This window comes from Eulemur rufifrons, chromosome 2, assembly GCF_041146395.1.
Source record: "Eulemur rufifrons isolate Redbay chromosome 2, OSU_ERuf_1, whole genome shotgun sequence".
Taxonomy (NCBI): Eukaryota; Metazoa; Chordata; class Mammalia; order Primates; family Lemuridae; genus Eulemur; species Eulemur rufifrons.
Genome location: NC_090984.1, coordinates 95,507,995 through 95,528,981, shown reverse-complemented (window position 1 = coordinate 95,528,981; position 20,987 = coordinate 95,507,995). Strand labels below are relative to the sequence as shown.

Genomic DNA, 20,987 nt, shown 5'->3' with positions numbered 1-20,987 from the left:
CTTTGATAGGGTGGGCTCTCAAGTGCCATCATTTTGTACTGAGAGTGTGCTTTATTTCTGGGGTCACATCAGATATCACTTGTGGGTGAGCTAACTCAGCCAGCTTTTTTTTCTTACGCCCTACCCTCCAGGGACATCATTTAAATGTCTTCCATCTGGGCATTTTAGATTGATTTTGTAGAATCCTATTGTCTGCTTCATTATCTCATGTGCCTAAACATGGTTTGTTTTTTGAGGAATTTAAGAAACATGCATGGTATTGGCTTAGAATAGAAGCACCTCTACCATTCTCTTTACATCTAGTAGAATCATGGAATGACAATCAGTAAAGCCAACAGATCTTTGAACTGAATGCCTAGGTGGTGAATAAAGATGCTTATGGTAGGACGATAATTTGTCAGCACTTTCCCTCTTTACAGATTCTGTGATTCACCTCCAGGAAATTGTCCATCAGGCTTCAGACCCCGAGACCCTCTCTAGATCACCATCGGTAGAGTTCTCTCCTGCAGCTCTTCCTGGTAAGAGATGTTTCTTGACTATTCACTAAATTTTCTAGTTCAATCTTGCCTTACTCTTTCTGATTTTTTTTTTTTGCCTCTTTTTTCATTTCCAGTTATGACATTATTAATTGTTTTTCTTGGTTCATTCTGGCTTTGTATATCCCAAAAGATTCAACATACAGTCGATTCTCATTGTTTGTGCCAGTATGTCTGTTGCAGAACCCCAAATCCAGGATCATGTACTCGATGTACAGCTAAAGCCAAACACTATGACACCAGTGCTTAGAGATAGACAAAAATGTATTCAATGTGGCCAAAGCATGAAGACAGGAGAGAAAATCTCTGAGATCTGCCTTGTCACAGAAATAAAGCAGCGAGCTTTTATGTGGGGTTTAGGGTAAGGTGGGGGAAATCTGTGTTGTTTTGAGAGTCTCAGATAACACCTCAAGTAAGCAGACTTCTGGGCACCAGCAGCTAGTCACAACTTTTTCAGGGGCAGTCATTCCTCCCGCAAAACAAACTCATAGATTCTTCTTAAGACCCTGGAGTTATTGCCTTCTGTTTGACAAAAAAATAGCACACCCACAGTTAATAATTGCTGTGAGAGCAAGGGGTGCTGGGCAGGAAGCAAGCAGTTAACATGTGCAAACAACCAAGGATCTAGTCCAATTTTACATTATTTCTTTCATTAAAAATGCCAGGGTACTAAAATCTCAAGGGGCCTGGCTACATGTCTATAAAGTCTCCACAAACAGTGAATTACTGAATCCTGAACCCTTGCTCCTAGGGGAAATATGTTCCTGTATGTATGTATACATCTCACGTAGATTATAATCTTAAATCCTAAAAACAACTCACCCTAGTCCATTCTATTTTCTTTTACAAAAGAAAAGGAGATTCAGAAGCATTAAGTGACTTGCCTGAGGCCACCTCAAATGAGTGCCTGATTGGGGAATCAAACCCCTACTGCTCAGCCATGGCAAAAAAGAAAGAAATAATGTCTTTTGCAGCAACCTAGATGGAACTGGAAGCCATTATCCTAAATGAAGTGTTTCAAGAACGGAAAAACAAATACCGCATATGCTCACTTGTAAGTGGGAGCTAAAACATGGGTATACATGGTCATGAAGAGTGATAGGGTAGGCAGGGAAGGAGGTGAGGGATCACAAATTACTTATCGGGTACAATGTACACTATTCAGGTGACGGGTGCACTAAAAGCCCTGATTTCACCACTATACACTTCATCCATGTAACAAAAGAAAACACTTGTACCACCTAAATCTATTCAAATCTAAAAAAAAAAAAAAAAAAAAAACCATCCAACTGGCCTCAGAGCTAAGATTCTTGCACTCCCCTACACTTCCCTCCCCTGTCTCCATCCTCTGGTCACTGCCCCATGAAGGTTGAAACAACCTCAGCTGAGAACCTGCGTGTCAGGCAATTCAAAATTTTCACAACTGCACAAGTTCACAAATGTCCCTCAGAAAGCACACCAAGCATTGTTTTTGAGGTTACAAATAAATTTTAGTGAATAGGCAAATTCACAAATATGGAATCTACTTATAATGAGGATCGACTGTAGTTAGCCCTCTAATTAATACTGTCACCCACACAGGGTGTGACTCCTTGAAGGCCTCAGCATGTCTTGGTCACCCTTTTCACCACCCCTCCTGTCCCCAGGTCTCCGGCCCCTGCACAATGGCCTACTCCCAGAGGAAGCCCAGCTGAGTGTTTGTTTTGCCAAACAAGGGAGGAGGATTCTAAGCTCTTTTCTTCTGGTTGCTACTAAGAATCACTATGTTTGACAGTTTCTTTTTCTGTGACCAGCCAACATTGTTCTGCTAGGTGACATTGTTCTGCTATATACCATAAATCAGACTATGGCATTTCCTGGCCATATTTTGAGAATTAGCCATATTTCACAATAAACAGCAGAGCTTAGGGAGGGCTCAGACTTGCAGGTATATGAACAGCTTTGTACTTCTGCATAAGGCAGCAGCCTTGGCAGCTTTGGCACAGATATATATGTATATACTAATTTTTTTAATGTATTTGTGTGTGTGTATACATATATACAATATGCATCATGTATATATGTGTGTGTGTGTGTGTGTGTATGCGTGTGTATAAGCTTATTTTTGTTTTTGAGACAGGGCCTCACTCTGTTGCCCAGGCTAGAGTGCAGTGGCATGATCATAGCTCACTGCAACCTCAAACTCCTGGGCTCAGGTAATCCTCCTGCCTCAGCCTCCTGAGTAGCTGGGACTACAGGCATGTGCCACTATGTCCTGCTAATATCTCTATTTTTTAGTAGAGGTGGGGTCTCACTATGTTGCCCAGGCTAGTCTCGAACTCCTGGCCTCAAGTGATCCTCCTTGCTTGGCCTCCCAAAGTGCTAGTATTACAGGTATGAGCCACCACTGCCAGCCTATATAAGCTTTTTATTATGGAAAATTTGTAATAGAGAGAGAGAGAGAGAGTAGTATAATGAAGACTCACATTCCCAATACCCAGCTACAATAATTACCATCTCATGATGACCGTTCTTGTTTCATCTATACCCCCACATCCTTCCACTGGATTATTTTGAAACAAATCCCAGATATAATGTTTCATTTATAAATATTTTCATATAAGTCTCTAAAAGGTAAGGACTTTTATGAAACAAAACCATAACATCATTATTATACCTAGAAACAAATTAATAATGATTTCATTTTTCCTTTTCTTTAATATATAGACTCATAGACAGGAATTGATTTCTTATTATCAAATCCAGTCAGTATTCAAATTTCCCTAATTGTGTCATAAAAATTTTTTATATAATTGGTTTTTCTAGAATCAAGATCTAAATAATATCCACAAGGCCGGGCGCAGTGGCTCACGCCTGTAATCCTAGCACTCTGGGGGGCTGAGGTGGGTGGATCATTTGAGCTCAGGAGTTCGAAACCAGCCTGAGCAAGAGCGAGACCCTGTCTCTACTAAAAAATAAAAAGAAATTAGCTGGACAACTAAAAATATATAGAAAAAATTAGCTGGGCATGGTGGCGCATGCCTGTAGTCCCAGCTACTCGGGAGGCTGAGGCAGAGGGATTGCTTGAGCCCAGGAGTTTGAGGTTGCTGTGAGCTAGGCTGATGCCACAGCACTCTAGTCAGGGTGACAGAGCAGGACTCTGCCTCAAAAATAAATAAATAATATCCACATATGGCATTTGGCTAAAATATGTTTTAATCTTTTTTTAATCAGTAGGTACCCTGCCTCTTATCTTTTTTATTTTCCCCCTACCTCTTTTTTATCTGTTGTGGAAACTAAGTCATTTGTCCTGTGGAGCTTCCTACATGCTGGATTTTGCTGATTGCCTCCCTACGGTAATCTGAGTCTCCATCCTTTGAATTTCCAGTACACTAGTAGTTAGATCTAGAAGCCTGACTTGATTCAGGCTTAATATGTTTTGGACAGGTTGTGTTGTACACTTCCATTAGGAGGCACACAATGTCAGGTAGTCTCTCTTTTGTGACACATACAGCCACTGATGATCTATTATTTCAAAAGAGTTTGTGAAATGGTGAAATTCTATCATTCGTCTTCATTTATAAGCTGATATATTGATCACTGTTTACTCTGACCTCTGCTTCTGGCCCCCAGGTGTCTCTGTTGTACATTCCCCCAGTCTGAGGGAGAGGAGTTTCCCACCAAGTCAATCCCTGCTGGAATTCGTGCCCCCAGCAACACCCCCTGCCAGGCACCAGTGGGTACCAGATGAGACAGAGAGTATCTGCATGGTCTGCTGCAGGGAGCACTTCACCATGGTAAGCAGCATTGGTCTCTAGTTTTACCTGCAGGAGAAAGTAAGGGAAAATTCTAGTCCGTGAGCCTGAGTTTATAGTCACCTCCTGTCCCCAAGAGGATATTGGTATTTTCAGAAGAACTGCCAAACTAAGACTTTGGGTTTATCTTTGACCTGTATTTTCTGGATTCAAACAGATAGTAGACACCCTCAAATAGGCTTAAATTCTAAGTTGTGCATTCTCATGAGATAACAAAAGAGAGTCAGAGGCCGGGCGCGGTGGCTCACGCCTGTAATCCTAGCACTCTGGGAGGCCGAGGCGGGTGGATTGCTCAAGGTCAGGAGTTCGAGACCAGCCTGAGCGAGACCCCGTCTCTACTAAAAATAGAAAGACATTATATGGACACCTAAAAATCTATATAGAAAAAATTAGCCGGGCATAGTGGCGCATGCCTGTAGTCCCAGCTACTCGGGAGGCTGAGGCAGTAGGATCGCTTGAGCCCAGGAGTTTGAGGTTGCTGTGAGCTAAGCTGACGCCACGGCACTCACTCTAGCCTGGGCAACAAAGTGAGACTCTGTCTCAACAAAAAAAAAAAAAAAAAAAAAAAAAAAAAACAAAAGAGAGTCAGGAGGAGTCACCAAATGTCAGGGGATCTTATTTCAAGCTCCCATGTCTTTCACAATAAGGCAGGTGACCTGGCAGTGGTTATATGTCCTGGCTCAGGAGACAGAAGACCTGGGTTCTCTTAATAGCAGTGTGATTATAAACTTTTTCAGTCTCATGTGCCCATTTCTAAACTAGGGATTATATATTATTTGGCTCATGGAGCTGTCAGAACTAAACATAACACATGTCACCATACTCAACACCTGCCTGGCACATTAGCTCAATACTGATGAAAACCATGGTGATTTAATTTCTCTATGTCTGTCTCCTCATCTATAAAAGAGGTATAATATTTCTATCAGTCTCTCATAGTAATATGAGGCAGTACTTTAAAGGCACTTTTGAAAAAGGACACTTTTTCATCATTATCATCACTACCATGTAGAAATGTGATTCTCTCTGGCCGAAAAAGTCACATCTTCCCCACTGCTTTTTGCTGTGACTCCACATGTTGCCTCCACATACAAGTGGAACTTGTTACGGAGCTATTGCAAAACTGTCCATGACATGGCCCCTTTGCCCATCAGCTGAGAGATATTTTAAAATGTCAGCTTTTTGAGGGCAAGTACTAGTGTGTTCTTTTTTGATAAAGATTCAAGCACCTAGTGTTCTTAATAAGCTACAGGTGACTAATACCAACTATAAATGGATTGATGTCAATCTCACCTTCTCTTCTTTCTCTCCCAATGGTGTTCCTCAGTTTAACAGGCGTCATCATTGTCGCCGCTGTGGCCGGCTAGTGTGCAGTTCCTGCTCCACTAGGAAAATGGTGGTGGAAGGCTGCAGAGAGAACCCCACTCGTGTCTGTGACCAGTGCTATAGTTACTACAACAAAGAGTGAGTGTCCTGCAGCAGGGCTGTTAACATTAGTGACTACTGCATCCTCCTTACACTCCTAGGAATCTCGTTACGGAGAGTGTTTCAAATCTGAAACTCTAAGAAAAATATTTAATTTAACATTCACACTGGAATGCCATTAACTCTACAGTGAAATGTTTATAGATTGACCTTACTAAGAGAGAAAGTAGGGGTATGAGGAAGCAGCGTTCAACCTCTTACATGATGTTCTCTGTGAAATCAGAACTCTTGGTTCTTCAGAGTTCTTGGTTCACCAACTCAATTATTTTCCAGCCACTCTTGCTTCAGTTGATCTCAGCTGGACTCAAAGGGACATAGTCACACCTGCTGAATGCTTAGGCATTGCTCACATCAGCTCTAATCTAGGTAGCCATCCTGGTTTCTTAGAAGGGCACCCACACTTTCCTACACATAGTTCATCTGGTGACGAACTTCAGAAATTGCTCATACCTCTTGCAAAACAGATCAAGACCATGTTTACTGGCTCACTATTGCTTGATTTTTTTCTACTACTTCTAGCAGCAAAGGAGCATGAAACTAAGACTCCTAGAGCACCTGGGAATGTGGGCCAAAGCAACTATCCAGAAGCAAAATTACTTTTAATTCTTCATGTTTTATTTACAGACTTAAATAGATTTCATATTCTGTTCAATAGCATTTTTATGTTTGTATTAAGATGAACATTTTTGGTCATTATTCACCAGGATGATTACTGATCTCCTAGGAAGGAAGACATACCATGCTTTTTCTACAGTTCCTGGGACCCTGGCAAACCACTTCCTTCCCTCCCCCACTGCTTCCCTTACTCATTTACCATACTGCTGAGATTTGAAATGAGCAGTTAGTATTGGTGGGGAGTCTTTCATTTTATAATTTTGCTCTCAAAGAGCCTCTGTTTTAATGGGGAGACAGCCAAGAAATAGACCGTAAGACTGTTGATCAGTGCAGTAGTGGAGGTACACACAGCTTATCCTGGGTGGTCGGTGGTGGGGGGGTGTTCCTAGAGGTAACCCTTCAAGGATGAGCCTTAGAGGATGAAGAATTAGCAGGAAAAGAAGCCAAAAAAGAACATGCCGAGAAGTAGGAGTAATAACTGCAAAGGTAGGGACAGGAGAAAATATAGATCATTTGAGGAACTATAAATGGGTAGGTGATGGGTTCAGGTTTTGGCTGGTGTACTCTAGACTTAGCTGCTGGCAGCTGAGCACAGGGAGGACTTAGGCACTGACTGGCAGAAAGGCTTGGACTTGCTCTCTGGTGTCAGTGGCTTGGGTTGACTGATTGGTTCCTTGTGCACATAACAGACTTGGGTTCTGGCTTGTGGCATTGGGGCTTGGTGTTTGATGACACTAGCTAAGTTGAGCAGGGCCATTTGTAGCGCAGAGAGGACTTTTCTATGGCTTGGACGCAGATCATGAGTGGCAGGAGATGGCCTCAAGATATAGTTAGGCCAAGTCATAAAGGGCTTTGCTAAACTGCAAATGTGAAATGTTTTTAGTCTGAGGAGCTACTGAAGAATTTTAAGCAGGCACATAATGAGACTTGATTTGCATTTTTGAAAGCTTGCTGTAGCTGCAAAGTAGGAAATAGTTTGACAGAATCAAGGAAACCAACTGGGAAGCTATTGCATACTCTAGCAGTAAATGATGAGGGCCCTCACTGGGGCAGGGATGAAGAGAGATGGGGACATTTAAAGGGGTGTTTAGGAGATGGAGTAGACAGGACTTGGTGAGTAGCCATGGCAGGTGAGGGAGAGAAAAGAGTTATGGATGATTCCCTGATATCTCACTTGAATAAGAGAGTAAATGTTGGTATTATACATTAAACTAAACTCAAAACAAAGAGGAAAAGAAGTGATCCCAGCATTTAATTTTTCTTTCTCTGTTTCCAGTGTACCAGAGGAGAATTCAGGACAACCAGAAGGTAAGGCTGAATCACATTCTCTGTTACTCTTCATTTATATGTTCAAGTTGACCGTATCTTTAGTGTATCAGCTGCAGCTGACACACCCGATAGCAACTTCATCCAACTTGTTTGCCAAAGAAAATTCTTGGCATTTCTATCAGCCTGTTTCCCCTGAGGTTTATCATATTAACCTATTCCACTGGCCCCACTAACTTTCAGCATTGAGAAGGCCAGCAACCAAAGAATTTGATCGTTAACTTTTAGGTGATTTTTTTTCCTGGGTTTCCCTTTACCACCATCCTACCTCCGAGTGCTCCCTACCCCTCAGTAGTCACTGTTAACAGTTTGTTCTATATCCTTCCACAGCAGATTAGTTTTCAGAGTACCCTGTGGCTCAGATACTCATTTGAGAAACGTGCACCTTTCAGGGTTTCTCGTGTGAAGCCATAGGATTGTGCGACAAATGCTGTAACACTCATCCCAGGTCTATGCCTGGGGAAGAAGGGTTGAGGTGCTTAGTGGGATCTCCTAAAGGAAACAAAAGGAACCAAAGAGAGAGAAAGGGGCCCTCAGATAGTAGGCAAGTATCTGCCTGCATCACACGCCAGCTCACTGACCTGGGCCAGCCTGAACCGCCAGCCAGTGACTAACACATGAATGGCAATTCTCTTCTCAGCGTCAGATGGCTCCCAGAGTGAAAGCCCTCCTTACTCATTTGTGGTGAGAGTCCCTAAAGCAGATGAAGTGGAATGGATTTTGGATCTGAAGGAGGAGGAAAATGAACTAGTGCGGAGTGAATTTTACTATGAGCAGGTAATAGCAATAAAATGTAGTGGTCATTTAAGTTTCTTATGATGTGTAGTAGGACGGCAGGAAATACGGAGGTAGGTGAACACAGCCTGGCCTTCACTTGTTTACAGTGTAATAATGTTGGAGCTAAGACAAGTAAATCGGTAAGGCAGAAAATGAGGAGCATCTTGAGGCGTGCACAAGAGGAGACCAGGAGAGGCTTCGTGGAAGAAGTAGCATTTAAGATGAGCCTTGGAAGAGTAGTAGGAATATGAAAAGCAGGAATTTGGGGCTGTGAGGAGAGTGAGGATACAGGAAAGACAAAGAGTACAAAACTTAAACGTCTGAGCAAAGATACAGTGTCAAAAATTACAGGACTTGGCCGGGCGCGGTGGCTCACACCTGTAATCCTAGCACTCTGGGAGACCGAGGCGGGAGGATCACTTGAGGTCAGGAGTTCGAGACCAGCCTGAGCAAAAGTGAGACCCCGTCTCTACTAAAAATAGAAAGAAATGATTTGGACAACTAAAAATATATATAGAAAAAAATTAGCTGGGCATGGTGGCGCACGCCTGTAGTCCCAGCTACTCGGGAGGCTGAGGCAGAAGGATTGCTTGAGCCCAGGAGTTTGAAGTTGCTGGGAGCTAGGCTGATGCCACGGCACTGTAGCCCAGGCAACAGAGTGAGACTCTGTCTCAAAAAAAAAAAAAAAAAAAATTGCAGGACTTGATTGGAGAACTGAAGGTTGTTTAATTTGGAAGGAACAGAAAGTCAATAGAGTTAATTGAGAAGTAATAAAAGGTAGGATTGAAAAGAATTATTTATGTATAAGGCCTTGAATTCTACCGTAAGGAATGTCTATTTGGTAGGTGTCAGGGAGCCATGAAAGGTTTCTGAGTATGGCTTAGGAATATTAATTTGGCAGCAGTATGTCCATGTCTTGAAGCAGAAGCTCCTCCAGGTGGTGAGACAAGAGAGGTGACCATTATAGCCGAGCTAGCAATAAGAAGGACTTGCACTAGTGGGACAGTAGACCACAGAAAGGAAGGGACCTGTGGATGTTTCAAGAAGGTAGGTCACATGTGGACACAGCACCTTCTTCCAGTAAGATGACAAAACCTAGCAGCCAGGGCTTTAGCAGTGCTTAGAACATCTGAAATTGGTTTAGTTCCACTTCTGCTTTGCTGTGGAATTTGGCACCTTCCTCCAGTGTTTTTTAACCTTTTGAAAGGGGAAGAATTGTTTCTGCCATCCAGCTGCATTTGAGGAATGCTCTGCTCCCTGGACTTAGAGTGTACCTTGCCCTTCTTCCACCCCGGGCAGGCCCCCAGCGCCTCCTTGTGCATTGCCATTCTGAATCTGCACCGGGACAGCACTGTCTGTGGTCACCAGTTGATTGAGCACTGCTGCAGGCTGTCCAAGGGCCTCGCCAACCCAGAGGTGGACGCAGGGTTGCTCACAGACATCATGAAGCAGCTGCTCTTCAGCGCCAAGATGATGTTCGTCAAGGCTGGCAGGAGCCAGGACTTGGCTCTTTGTGACAGGTATATGGCAATGGGTCTCTATTCTTTTCTGTGGTGGCAATTTCTCTCCAGCGTCTTTTTCTGACCCCAGTATGATTTCTTATCTCACCATCCTCTGACAAGACATGCTGAAATACTTTGCATCTCAGTTTGATGTTGAGGAAGTACTGTTACCAGATCCCAAGTATTCTTCCTGGGATCCTACCTGGACAGCCTGTGTCCAGCCTGTGTCCTTTTCTTTTTCAGAGTGGATCCTCAAAGCAGAGTTTTCTCTAGCTATACTCAGTCAGAAAGTAAAGACTTTGACTGGTTAATTTGTAATTAAAATTAATTTAGGGAAGCACCTTTAGACTATGTAGAACTTTCTGGCTTTTAAAGAAAATGTGTCATACCTGAATGACCAGTGATTAGCCTTGAACAAAACTCTGCCCCAATCTTGACCAAATTCAGACTGTGACCTCAGCAAGTTCTGGATAATAGATCTATAAAAGCAATCTGGGGATTGGTCTATCCCTGTGTCAAAGGTAGGAACTGTTATAAAGTAGAAGTGTCTATGGAAAAGGTGTAATTAGACCTCCCTCAGGTTCCTGCACAACCTGCTTTGACTCCATTTATTAACTTGACACTGAAAACTCCCAACTCCCTGCTTATCCACCCAGATGCATGACTCATGATGAGTGTTCCCAGCACTCAGTCCTAACCAGATTTGGGAGCAGGGAGAGTAATTTTCTTTGGAGTGTAAATGCCTCCCTCAGACACTTGCTCCGAGTACTCACCTACAAACTCACCCGCCAAAATGGAGCACAGGAATCCCAGCTTCACTACTTCCTAGTAACCTTGGACAAGTCTGCTAACTCCTCTGAGCCTCAGTTTCCCCTCTATGAAATGGTGGCGATAATACTTATCTCATAGGTCTGTTATGAGGATAAAATGAGATCACCCATGTGAAGGGTGAAGAATTGAGCCTGGTACATACTGTGTACTCCAAAAATGTTAGTAATTTTTATTATTTTTCTTAACAAATGCTAGAAGGTTGAAAAGAGCAGAAGGAGGTAAGAAAGAAAGGAGAAGGAAGTGAAAAGGAGCTAATTTTACTCTTTTATATCAAGAGGCAAATCGCTTCTACATCATTTTTCAAGTGGATAAATGAAAAAATAGATATATGTTAAGTGAAGTTTTCTAAATAACCATGAAAAGAACCAAAAATCTACAAAATTCACAGGAAAGGATAGGAGGGAAAAAACAGAAACCACTCTATGTAGCAAAAGGTAGAAAACAAACATGAAAAAAGATTTAAGACAAAAATTTTAAAATCCAAATATAGGTCAAATATCAGAAATGTAAATAAGAAAAGAAAAAGATACTCAGATTGAAGGAAAAACAAATTTAACATCAAGTCCTGTACATCCTTGGAAATCTAATATAGATGGAGGAAATATCCACTTTAGCCTGAGAACAGCAGAAATTAAGGAATTTCTCACTTCAGTAGGATTCTCACCCACCCCAACATACCATGTGTTTCTTTGACAGTTTACAGCAGTGGTTTCAAATGACACATTCTTTCTCCCCCACCCTGCATTCAGATATACTCACTATAGAGAATGGTCCCCTTTGCTGATGAGAATACATTGATCTCTCACATGTGTGGCTGTGCAAATCAGTTTAAAGCTCCTGGTTTGCAGAAGTTTGTTTCCCCCCCCCCCCGCCATTTTTAGTTCATACCCCTTTCAGATAGACAAACAAATAAATAAATACAGGTTTAAAAACAAAACTCAAACTACCTATTTCAAATGTTTTCACTTTCTAAATGTATAAATACATCATCGTACCGATGCTTTTATACACTATACATTCCCCTACCCCATCCCTACTAGATTATGAGTCACTGGTGTACAGAATCCCTTTCCAGGGAAACTGGTGAACAAGTCAGGATCCACAGAGTTTTTTGCTGGAATTATGAGACAAGATTCAGGAACCTTGGGTGTAGGCTTGTTTCAGGCAGCACTAGATAGAATGATCCAGCCCCCTGGCCTCTCTGTCTTTACAAGGTTTTTACAATCATCTGGTATCAGGAGTAAGAAGGCAATCCTAGTAGGCTACAATGAGGGCCCATCCTTATCCCAGGGAGAAGATGTCAAGTCTAGAATCTAAGTGAAGGGGCAGGATGCCCCTGCCCAGCAGTGCCTCCAGGAAATGATAGTGATGTGCTCTCTGAACTAACCAGGAGTGCTAACTAACTAACCAACCAGGATACTGAATCTATGCTCCCTTCATAAGGGAGAGTTCCAAAGGACCAAAAAGCAAATGGATAATTTGTAAGGTCCCAACATTCAATGTAAAGGCCTTGCCTCAAATAGAAGCCCTGAGTGTCCCTACTGCAAACATTAATATCTAACATTTAATGGCTGCCAAAAAAGTTCCATGCACTATCCTAAGCCCTTTTACTTGGGTTATTTCATTTTATCCCTAAAACTCTATTACTACAGTCACATGTCACTTAATGACAGGGATACATTCAGAGAAATGCATCATTAGTTGATTTTGTTGTGTGAACATCATAGAGTATACTTACACAAATCTAGACAGTATAGCCTATTACTCCCAGGCTACAAACCTGTATAGCGTGTTACTGTACTGAATACTGTAGGCAATTGTAATACTGTGGTAAGTATTTGTGTATCTAAAGATATCTCTTAATCTGTTAGGGAATTAGTAAAGAAAAGAAAGAATTTTAAAAAAAGAAAAATAAATAAACCTATCTAAACATAAAAAAGGTACAGTAAAAATACAGTATTATAATCTTCTGGGACCACTGTTGTGTATGCTGTCAGTTGTTAACAGAAATGTCATTATGTAGTACATGACTATCCATTTTACAGATGAGTAAATTAAGGCAGAAAACTGTTAACTAACTTGCCGCAGGTCATAGAGCTACTAGGTGATGGAGCTGAGATTCAAAGAGTGTGACTCCAGAGCCTCACTCGCAGCGTCTATGCTATGCACCTCTCAACTCTCATTATCACGTTTCACATTGAAAATGGAATAGAAAACCTTTAACCAACAACTGTTCTTCGTAAGACCCTGGGAAGCCTCACTGCCTTGCCCCTGTCCCCCCTGTAGCTACATCAGCAAGGTGGATGTACTGAATATTTTAGTTGCTGCTGCCTATCGCCACGTGCCATCTCTGGATCAGCTCCTGCAGCCAGCTGCGGTAACCAGGCTGAGGAACCAGCTTTTGGAAGCTGAGTACTACCAACTAAGCGTTGAGGTGAGGTAAAAACAAAGCTTACTTCCACCCCACTATAATGAGTTAGCTTTGCTTTATCTTGCAAACAGGTATTGCCAATTCTTCTTTGTCCTGACCATGGGAAGCATCTAGGGCATGACCAGTTTGACAGGGTGTGGGGAGCAGTGAGGTGGTTGGTAGCTTGGGGATAGAATAGGTCTTTGGGACTTTCAAGCCTGGGTGTAGCTACCTCTCACTAAAAGGAGCAATTTTTCCTCCAGGTCTCCACAAAGACTGGGCTTGATACCACTGGGGCGTGGCATGCCTGGGGCATGGCCTGCCTCAAAGCTGGGAACCTCGCTGCAGCTCGGGAGAAGTTCAGTCGCTGTCTGAAACCCCCGTTTGACCTCAATCAGCTGAGTCATGGCTCAAGGCTGGTACAGGACGTGGTTGAGTACCTGGAGTCCACAGCAAGGCCCCTCATATCCTTGGTAAGACCAAAGCAGGCTGAATGCCCAGCTCAGGGAGGGAGGCCCAGGCAGGAACAGTAATGACCTGGGGAAAGGATCAGCTTAAATTCAACTGAAGATGTCAGTCCTGGCTCAGAGCCTTCCAGGTTTATATTCTGTTTTTTTCCATTACATATGGTTAGATAAATAACTATATATGGTTACATAAGTAATAGAGCCAATTTTTTTTTTAAAGGAAACTATAGAAAACTATTTTTAAAAAGATAAAAATCACATAATCCCATACCCAGACTAATGAGTATTAAGATTTTGGAGAATTTTCTGTTATGTTTTTGAATGAAATTGGAGGTAAGCCATATTTTAATATATAGAATTTTCAATCCTGTCTGCTTTTCTAACCTTAAAACTGTATTGTGTGCATTTTTCCACCTTGATAAATATTCTTCGAAAGCAATATTTTTAGTGACTGCTGAGAACTTACCGAGTTCTGTTTTTCTCTCTCTCACTCTGTCCTTTCTTGTCAGCAAGATGACGATTACTTTGCCACCTTGAGGGAACTGGAAGCTACCCTTCGGACCAAGAGCCTCCTCTCTCTAGAGGTGATTCCTGAAGGGAAGGTCATGAACAACACCTACTACCAAGAATGCCTCTTCTACCTGCACAACTATAGCACCAATCTGGCCATCATCAGTTTCTACATGCGGCACAGCTGCCTGCGGGAAGCCCTGCTGCACCTCCTCAACAAGGTGAGACGCGCCAACACAGCTCGCCTAGCTCAGACCAGTTGGCTTTAAGAGAGGTGATCATGCCCCCTTATGGTTAACCCAGTGTTGAGCTGTGACATAATCTCTGGCAGAGTCAGGTCAAAATGGAAGACTGTCTACACAACCATTATTGGATGAGTGTGCCACAGGTCTTAGCCTGGATCCCAAATCACCATCCTGACTGGCAGTGGCAAATTTCATCCCTTCTCCCAAAACATGTAGCAGAATTGGACAGTAGTTAAGAGAATGGTCTCTGGAAGAGTTGCTTAGTGTGAGTCTTGCGTGACCTTGGGCATATTGCTTAGCTCTCTCTGTTCCCGCACGCCTGCCCACCTGGCCTGGATGGTGTCCAGCTTCTGGCCCAGGTGCTGGCCCACTCAGAGTTGTTACCACAAGGGCTGGGAAGCATCCATGGCACCAATCCTACATTTGGGCCCAAAATATATATTGAAAGGAGAATGTGCTCTACTTTTTTCCTCTCATATCCTCTGCCCCCTCCCACCAGAGGCATTATTTCTTTGGAGCTACTGATAAGCAATCAATATTCCACTTCACCATGACCCTTTGACATTCCTTTTTGATTTTCATTTTTGAAAATTCTATTTATTTATGTATTTATTTATTTATTTATGAATGAATGAATGAGATGGGACTCAGGCTGGCCTTGAACTCCTGTACTCAAGCAGTCTTCCTGCCTCAGCCTACCTATTAATAGCAGGTATGGCCGGGCACGGTGGCTCACGCCTATAATCCTGGCACTCTGGGAGGCCGAGGCCGGCGGATCGTTTGAGCTCAGGAGTTCGAAACCAGCCTGAGCAAGAGTGAGACCCCGTCTCTACTAAAAATAGAAAGAATGATCTGGACAACTAAAAATATATAGAAAAAATTAGCTGGGCATGGTGGCACATGCCTGTAGTCCCAGCTACTCGGGAGGCTGAGGCAGAGGGATTGCTTGAGCCCAGGAGTTTGAGGTTGCTGTGAGCTGAGCTGACACCACAGCACTCTAGCCGGGGTGATAAAGCGGGACTCTGCCTCAAAAAAAAAAAAAAAAAAAATAGCAGGTAGGACTACAGGTATGCACCACCGCACCCGACTGTGTTCCTTTTTTTTTCTGAATGGTCTAATATGTACCAAATTTCATAGAAAATTAAAGGAGCTCAAAGCAAACTTTAATTTCATTTTGTCACCCTAAATCAAAATGGCAGCCAATGAAAGTTTACAGATAGACATATTTTCTAGAATTGCTCCAAGTGAAATTAGCAGTTTGTAGAATCGTGGTGACCATTACCCCTACAGGACCTTGAGGGAGGTGTTTTCACCACTGCTTAGCTACTGACTGTGTTTTAGCTACTAACCAGGTCTCAAGAATAATATGGAAGTCATCTTATTTGGAGTTTAATGCTAACTTTTTTCCTCTTCCTCAGTTTCCAAATGAGTTAGAGGTAGAGACTGGACATCCCCCAGGTCTGTTCTCTGACAGCTGTAATCCAGAGAGTTAAGCTGCTTACTTAATTAGCTTGGCATAAACTGGTGACCCCATTGCCCTTGCTTTATATTTGTCACAACCAGGAAAGAAGCCTTCTTTTTATCTCCTGCAATCAGTTATCTTTGAACTGAAATATCTTGCCTTTATTCTCAAGCGTATAGGGATAGCAGGAAAAAAAAATTGTTAAAATTACACCTGAAGGCCTAGAGTGTAGAAGGTGTTCTGTTTCTAGCACTTTCCCTTTGCTCCTCTGCCCACACTGCCCCCAGAGTGAGCTTTCTAAAACATAAATAATTGAGTTTATTCCCCTCCCTAAAAGAATGTCAGTGGATCCCCACAGTCACAGGATGGAGTCCAAATTCCTTAGACTACAAGACCCAACAGGATCAGGCCTCTTGTTTCTCCAATTTATTTTCTATCTGTACCCTACCTTCCAGACTCATCAAATTACTTAAATTTTCCTGATTGTACCATGCACTGTCATATCCCCACGAGTCTTTATATGCTGTTCTCTCTACCTAGAATGCCCTGTCCCTCCTTGTTTTCTTGGGAAGCTCCTGTTTATTCTTTCAGTGTCCTTTCAGACCCTCTCTGTTGAGCATTCACGGAATATTCAAGCAACGTTAAACACCTCTTCCCCTGCACCACCATTGTGCTTGTTATTACATTTATCCCAGTGGTCTGCAACTATTTGTTTATAATTGAGTCTTCATACCTGGACCAAGAAGACCTATATTTATTCAGGCACCCGGCCTAGTACCAGTTATTAATCAGTGAGTGGATAGATGAATGGATGAAATGGAAGTTCTTTTTTTTTTTTTTTTTTTTTTTTTTTGAGACAGAGTCTCACTCTGTTGCCCACTAGAGTGAGTGCCGTGGCGTCAGCCTAACTCACAGCAACCTCAAACTCCTGAGCTCAAGGGATCCTCCTGTCTCAGCCTCCCGAGTAGCTGGGACTACAGGCATGCGCCACCATGCCCGGCTAATTTTTTCTATATATATTTTTAGCTGTCCATATAATTTCTTTCTATTTTTAGTAGAGATGGGGTCTCGCTCTTGCTCAGGCTGGTCTCGAACTCCTGAGCTCAAACGATCCGCCCACCTCGGCCTCCCAGAGTGCTAGGATTACAGGCGTGAGCCACCGCGCCCGGCCGAAATGGAAGTTCTTAAGGTACTTTTCTTCTGAGGAATTCCATCCTTTCTACAGAGCTAATGCCCCTGCTTCTTAAGTCTGGCCTGCAACTTTTAGATTGGGTCTGATTTTCCCAGTTAGGAATAGCCTGAATCAGAAAAGGAGCCCTAACCTTCACCCACTATGGATGTTTTCAAAGCCCAGATCCTCTCTGCTTCTAAACAGCTCATGTTAGATACCCAAAAAGACATGTTAAATAGGCAATTCGATGTAAGTCGGATATATAGTTCTAGAGTTCAGGGGGAATGAACAGTCTGGAGATATGGATTTAGGCACCATCGGCAAATAGATAGTCAGCCATGAGACTGGATGAAATCACCAAAAGAGCGAGTATAGATGGAAAAGAGAACAGGTTCCTCCTGAGCCCTGGGGAGATAGAGAAGAATCAGCAAAGGAAATTGAGAAGGAGCAGGCAGAGATGTAGAAAGAAAACCTGAAAAGGATGAGAAATCTTGGAGGCCAAATAAGGAAAGTATTTCTCAGTGAAAAATAAAAAATTTAAATTAAAAATCAAGAGGTGGTTTTTCAAGGAGGAAGAAGCCATCATCTATATCAAAAGCTGCTGAAGTGGTGCACAGGGGCTCACACCTGTAATCTTATCACTCTGTGAGGCTGAGGCGGGAGGATTGCTTGAAGCCAAGAATTCAAGATGAGCCTTAGCAAGCGTGAAACCCCATCTCTACAAAAAATAGAAAAATTAGCTAGGCATGGTGATGTGCACCTGTAGTCCCAGCTACTCAGGAGGCTGGGACAGGAGAATCGGTTGAGCCCAGGAGTTTGAGGTTGCTGTGAGCTAGGCTGACGCGATGGCACTCTCGCCCAGGCAACAGAGTGAGACTCTGTCTCAAAAAAAAAGCCTCTACTAAGGACCAAGAATTAACTGTTAGGTTTCAGAGTTCAGTGGTCATTGATGACGTAGGGGCTAGTTTCAATGGAGTTATGGCTGCAAAAGCTAGATTAGAGTGTATTCAAGAGAAAAATCACAGGAGGGAAATTGGAGACAGTGAGCATAGATGACTCCATCAAGGAGCTTTTCTGTAAAAGAAAGGAGAAAAGTGAGGCGGTCACTGGAGTGAGATTCTCAAAGGTATCTGTGACATACAAGGTTAAGAAGTACGACTAGGGGAGGATGCTGAAGGTACATAAGTAGAAGGCAATTCAGAGTGGATCCCAGACAGTCCCAGAACCCAGGCTCAAAACTTCTGACTTCTCACCTTGCCCTGCTCCAGGAGAGTCCTCCAGAAGTCTTCATAGAAGGCATTTTCCAGCCAAGCTATAAAAGCGGGAAGCTACATGCTTTGGAAAACTTGCTAGAATCTATTGATTCAACCTTGGAGAGCTGGGGAAAGTACTTGATTGCTGCCTGCCAACATTTACAGAAGAAGAACTACTACCACATTCTGTATGAGCTGCAGCAGTTTATGAAGGTAATAACAGCTCCTTCCTGCCCTCTACCTCTGTTGCTGATGCCCTGCCATGCAGGGGAGGCTAATTGGCAACAAGACTGCCATTTGGTCCCCGGCCTTGCTGTTTGACTAACCCTAGAGCAAATCCATGTTGCTGTCTACCATTATTAGATAATGTTAGGATTTGCATCCTAAATTTAGGGGCAAATTTTAATCTTGTTAGTAATGGCATTCTTCAGAATACAATGAATGTAAAGGTAAAAAAAGAAGTATGTAGTAGGTTGAAGATAAGTGTGAGGCATGAATGCAGAATTCGTAAGGAATAATAGAAAGGCAAGTGTGGTTTTAGAGAAAATACATGAAGGGAGAAGGAACAAATTCCTCCCAGTCTGTCTGAAGATTGGCAATACTAAATTACAGAGAAATTGAATTATTCAATGCCAGAGTAAGAGTGAAGCCAATTGGAATGGAGAGTCAGAAGTATTTTTTTGTTAGATCTCCCCAGCAGTGGAATAATGTCCTACCCAAGAACTCCACCAGTCAGTGCACTTCAGGATCTCTTGGACCTTGGAATGATGGACACAAGATAGCAGTTCAGCTGGCGGTGGCCGTGGGTGCTGGCAGCCCGGCTTCATGGGTAGAAATCAGATCAGCATTCTCATCACAGCCCACCTCCAATATCCCTGATCTCCTTTGACCTGAACTTTCACTTTCCTCTTCTAGGACCAAGTCCGGGCAGCCATGACATGCATTCGGTTCTTCAGTCACAAAGCAAAGTCATATACAGAACTGGGAGAGAAGCTGTCATGGCTGCTCAAGGCCAAGGATCACCTGAAGATCTACCTCCAAGAAAATTCTCGCAGCTCTGGAAGGAAGAAAACCACCTTCTTCCGAAAAAAGATGACTGCAGCTGATGTGTCAAGGTAGCTCCAGGCTCAGGGGACCATTGGTGCAGGGCAGAAAGGCTGGAACTGAGTGTCTCTTGGTGATAAAGCTGCTCTTGCCCAATCCCTGAACCCTTAAAAAAGACTCTAAAAGGAGTCATCCCTGGATGACAGTGTCTAATACCAGCCTAGGAAACCTACAGAGGAGCTTATAGGGGACGTGGGGAGTGGAGGGAGGATTAAGATCACAGGCTACCATCAGACTAAACTCCAAACCTCTTACAACAGGCAAAAAAGGTCCTGCATGTTCTGGTCTCTGCCAAGGTCTCCATCTTTATCTCCTGCTACTCTCTTCTTCCTCACTGTTAGTCGCTGGCCTCCCAGGGTTCCTCAACACACCAAGTCCTTTTTTCCTCTCAGCTTTTATACTTACCAGTCCCTCTGCTTAGACCACAACATCTAACATCAGTGCTCCACCACTACCATTTATTGCCTTCATAGACTTAATCATTAAATACTTTATGTTTCTGTGTGCTGTACATCTCTCCTCTAGCCTATAAACTCAGTGAGGGCAGAGTTCATGTCTCTCTTGGCCTCTGTTGTTGTACCTAGCACATAGGTGCTCAGGAGATGCCTGTTGATTCAATGACTGGACCTTATCCAATTCCATAGTGCACCTTAACTATTATGAGTCTGTGCGTGGCACTAGACCACCGATTTTTGCCTTGGCATAACTGCTCAGAGGGTACTTGGTGGTCTCTGCATCATTTCTTTTGCCTTTTCCATTGCCATCTTATTCTGAATGCCCAGTCACCTGGCCCTAGTCACCTCACTCCTGAGGCCTCTCATGAGGCTGGACTGTGTGTGCTCTGTCACCATAGGCACATGAACACACTTCAGCTGCAGATGGAGGTGACCAGGTTCTTACATCGGTGTGAAAGTGCTGGGACCTCTCAGATCACCACTTTGCCTCTGCCAACCCTGTTTGGAAATAACCACATGAAAATGGATGTTGCCTGCAAGGTATGTGCAGTGTTTCAGATCCCTAGCTAACTGTTCTCATTTTTCAGAACACTTGTCACAGTTGTAATTGTCTAGTTATTATTTCAGGTGTTTGATGGCTGCTTCTCCACTAGAATGTGAGCCACAGAAGGCTTGGGGGCCAAGTATTTTGATCGTTCTTATATCCCTACTTCTGAATAATTGAATAAATGAGGGCCGTCATTCTTGATTGAGGGGCTACTGTACTAATTATTGCTTCTTTAATCACATTTCCCTCTCCTTTTCAGGTCATGCTGGGAGGGAAAAATGTAGAAGATGGTTTTGGAATTGCCTTCCGTGTTCTGCAGGTATGACTTGAGTTCCTCCAGATTATACCAGGGGCAAGCAGCACCTGACTACAAACCCTTGAGAGATTATTCTTCAGAAAATTTTTATCCCAAGAAAAGTAGATTTACATGTACCAGGGCTGAAATCAAGGAGGTAGCTATTATGGAACTGGGTCAAATTCAGTACTTCAGGCCACTT

The 20,987-nt window shown here is 43.0% G+C and overlaps 1 protein-coding gene across 1 annotated transcript in view; it reads left to right on the top strand.

Moving 5' to 3' along the window:
• Positions 1 to 20,987, top strand: part of ZFYVE26 (zinc finger FYVE-type containing 26) — a 64,494-nt gene that overhangs the window by 36,594 nt on the left and 6,913 nt on the right. Inside the window, exons 27-39 of the mRNA XM_069488037.1 lie at positions 420 to 518; positions 4,149 to 4,312; positions 5,658 to 5,794; positions 7,707 to 7,738; positions 8,397 to 8,533; positions 9,833 to 10,053; positions 13,153 to 13,300; positions 13,540 to 13,749; positions 14,253 to 14,474; positions 18,400 to 18,597; positions 19,300 to 19,499; positions 20,342 to 20,483; positions 20,750 to 20,809. Of these exons, the coding sequence (XP_069344138.1) occupies positions 420 to 518; positions 4,149 to 4,312; positions 5,658 to 5,794; positions 7,707 to 7,738; positions 8,397 to 8,533; positions 9,833 to 10,053; positions 13,153 to 13,300; positions 13,540 to 13,749; positions 14,253 to 14,474; positions 18,400 to 18,597; positions 19,300 to 19,499; positions 20,342 to 20,483; positions 20,750 to 20,809 (1,970 nt within the window). The remainder of the gene's footprint in view (positions 1 to 419; positions 519 to 4,148; positions 4,313 to 5,657; positions 5,795 to 7,706; positions 7,739 to 8,396; positions 8,534 to 9,832; positions 10,054 to 13,152; positions 13,301 to 13,539; positions 13,750 to 14,252; positions 14,475 to 18,399; positions 18,598 to 19,299; positions 19,500 to 20,341; positions 20,484 to 20,749; positions 20,810 to 20,987) is intronic.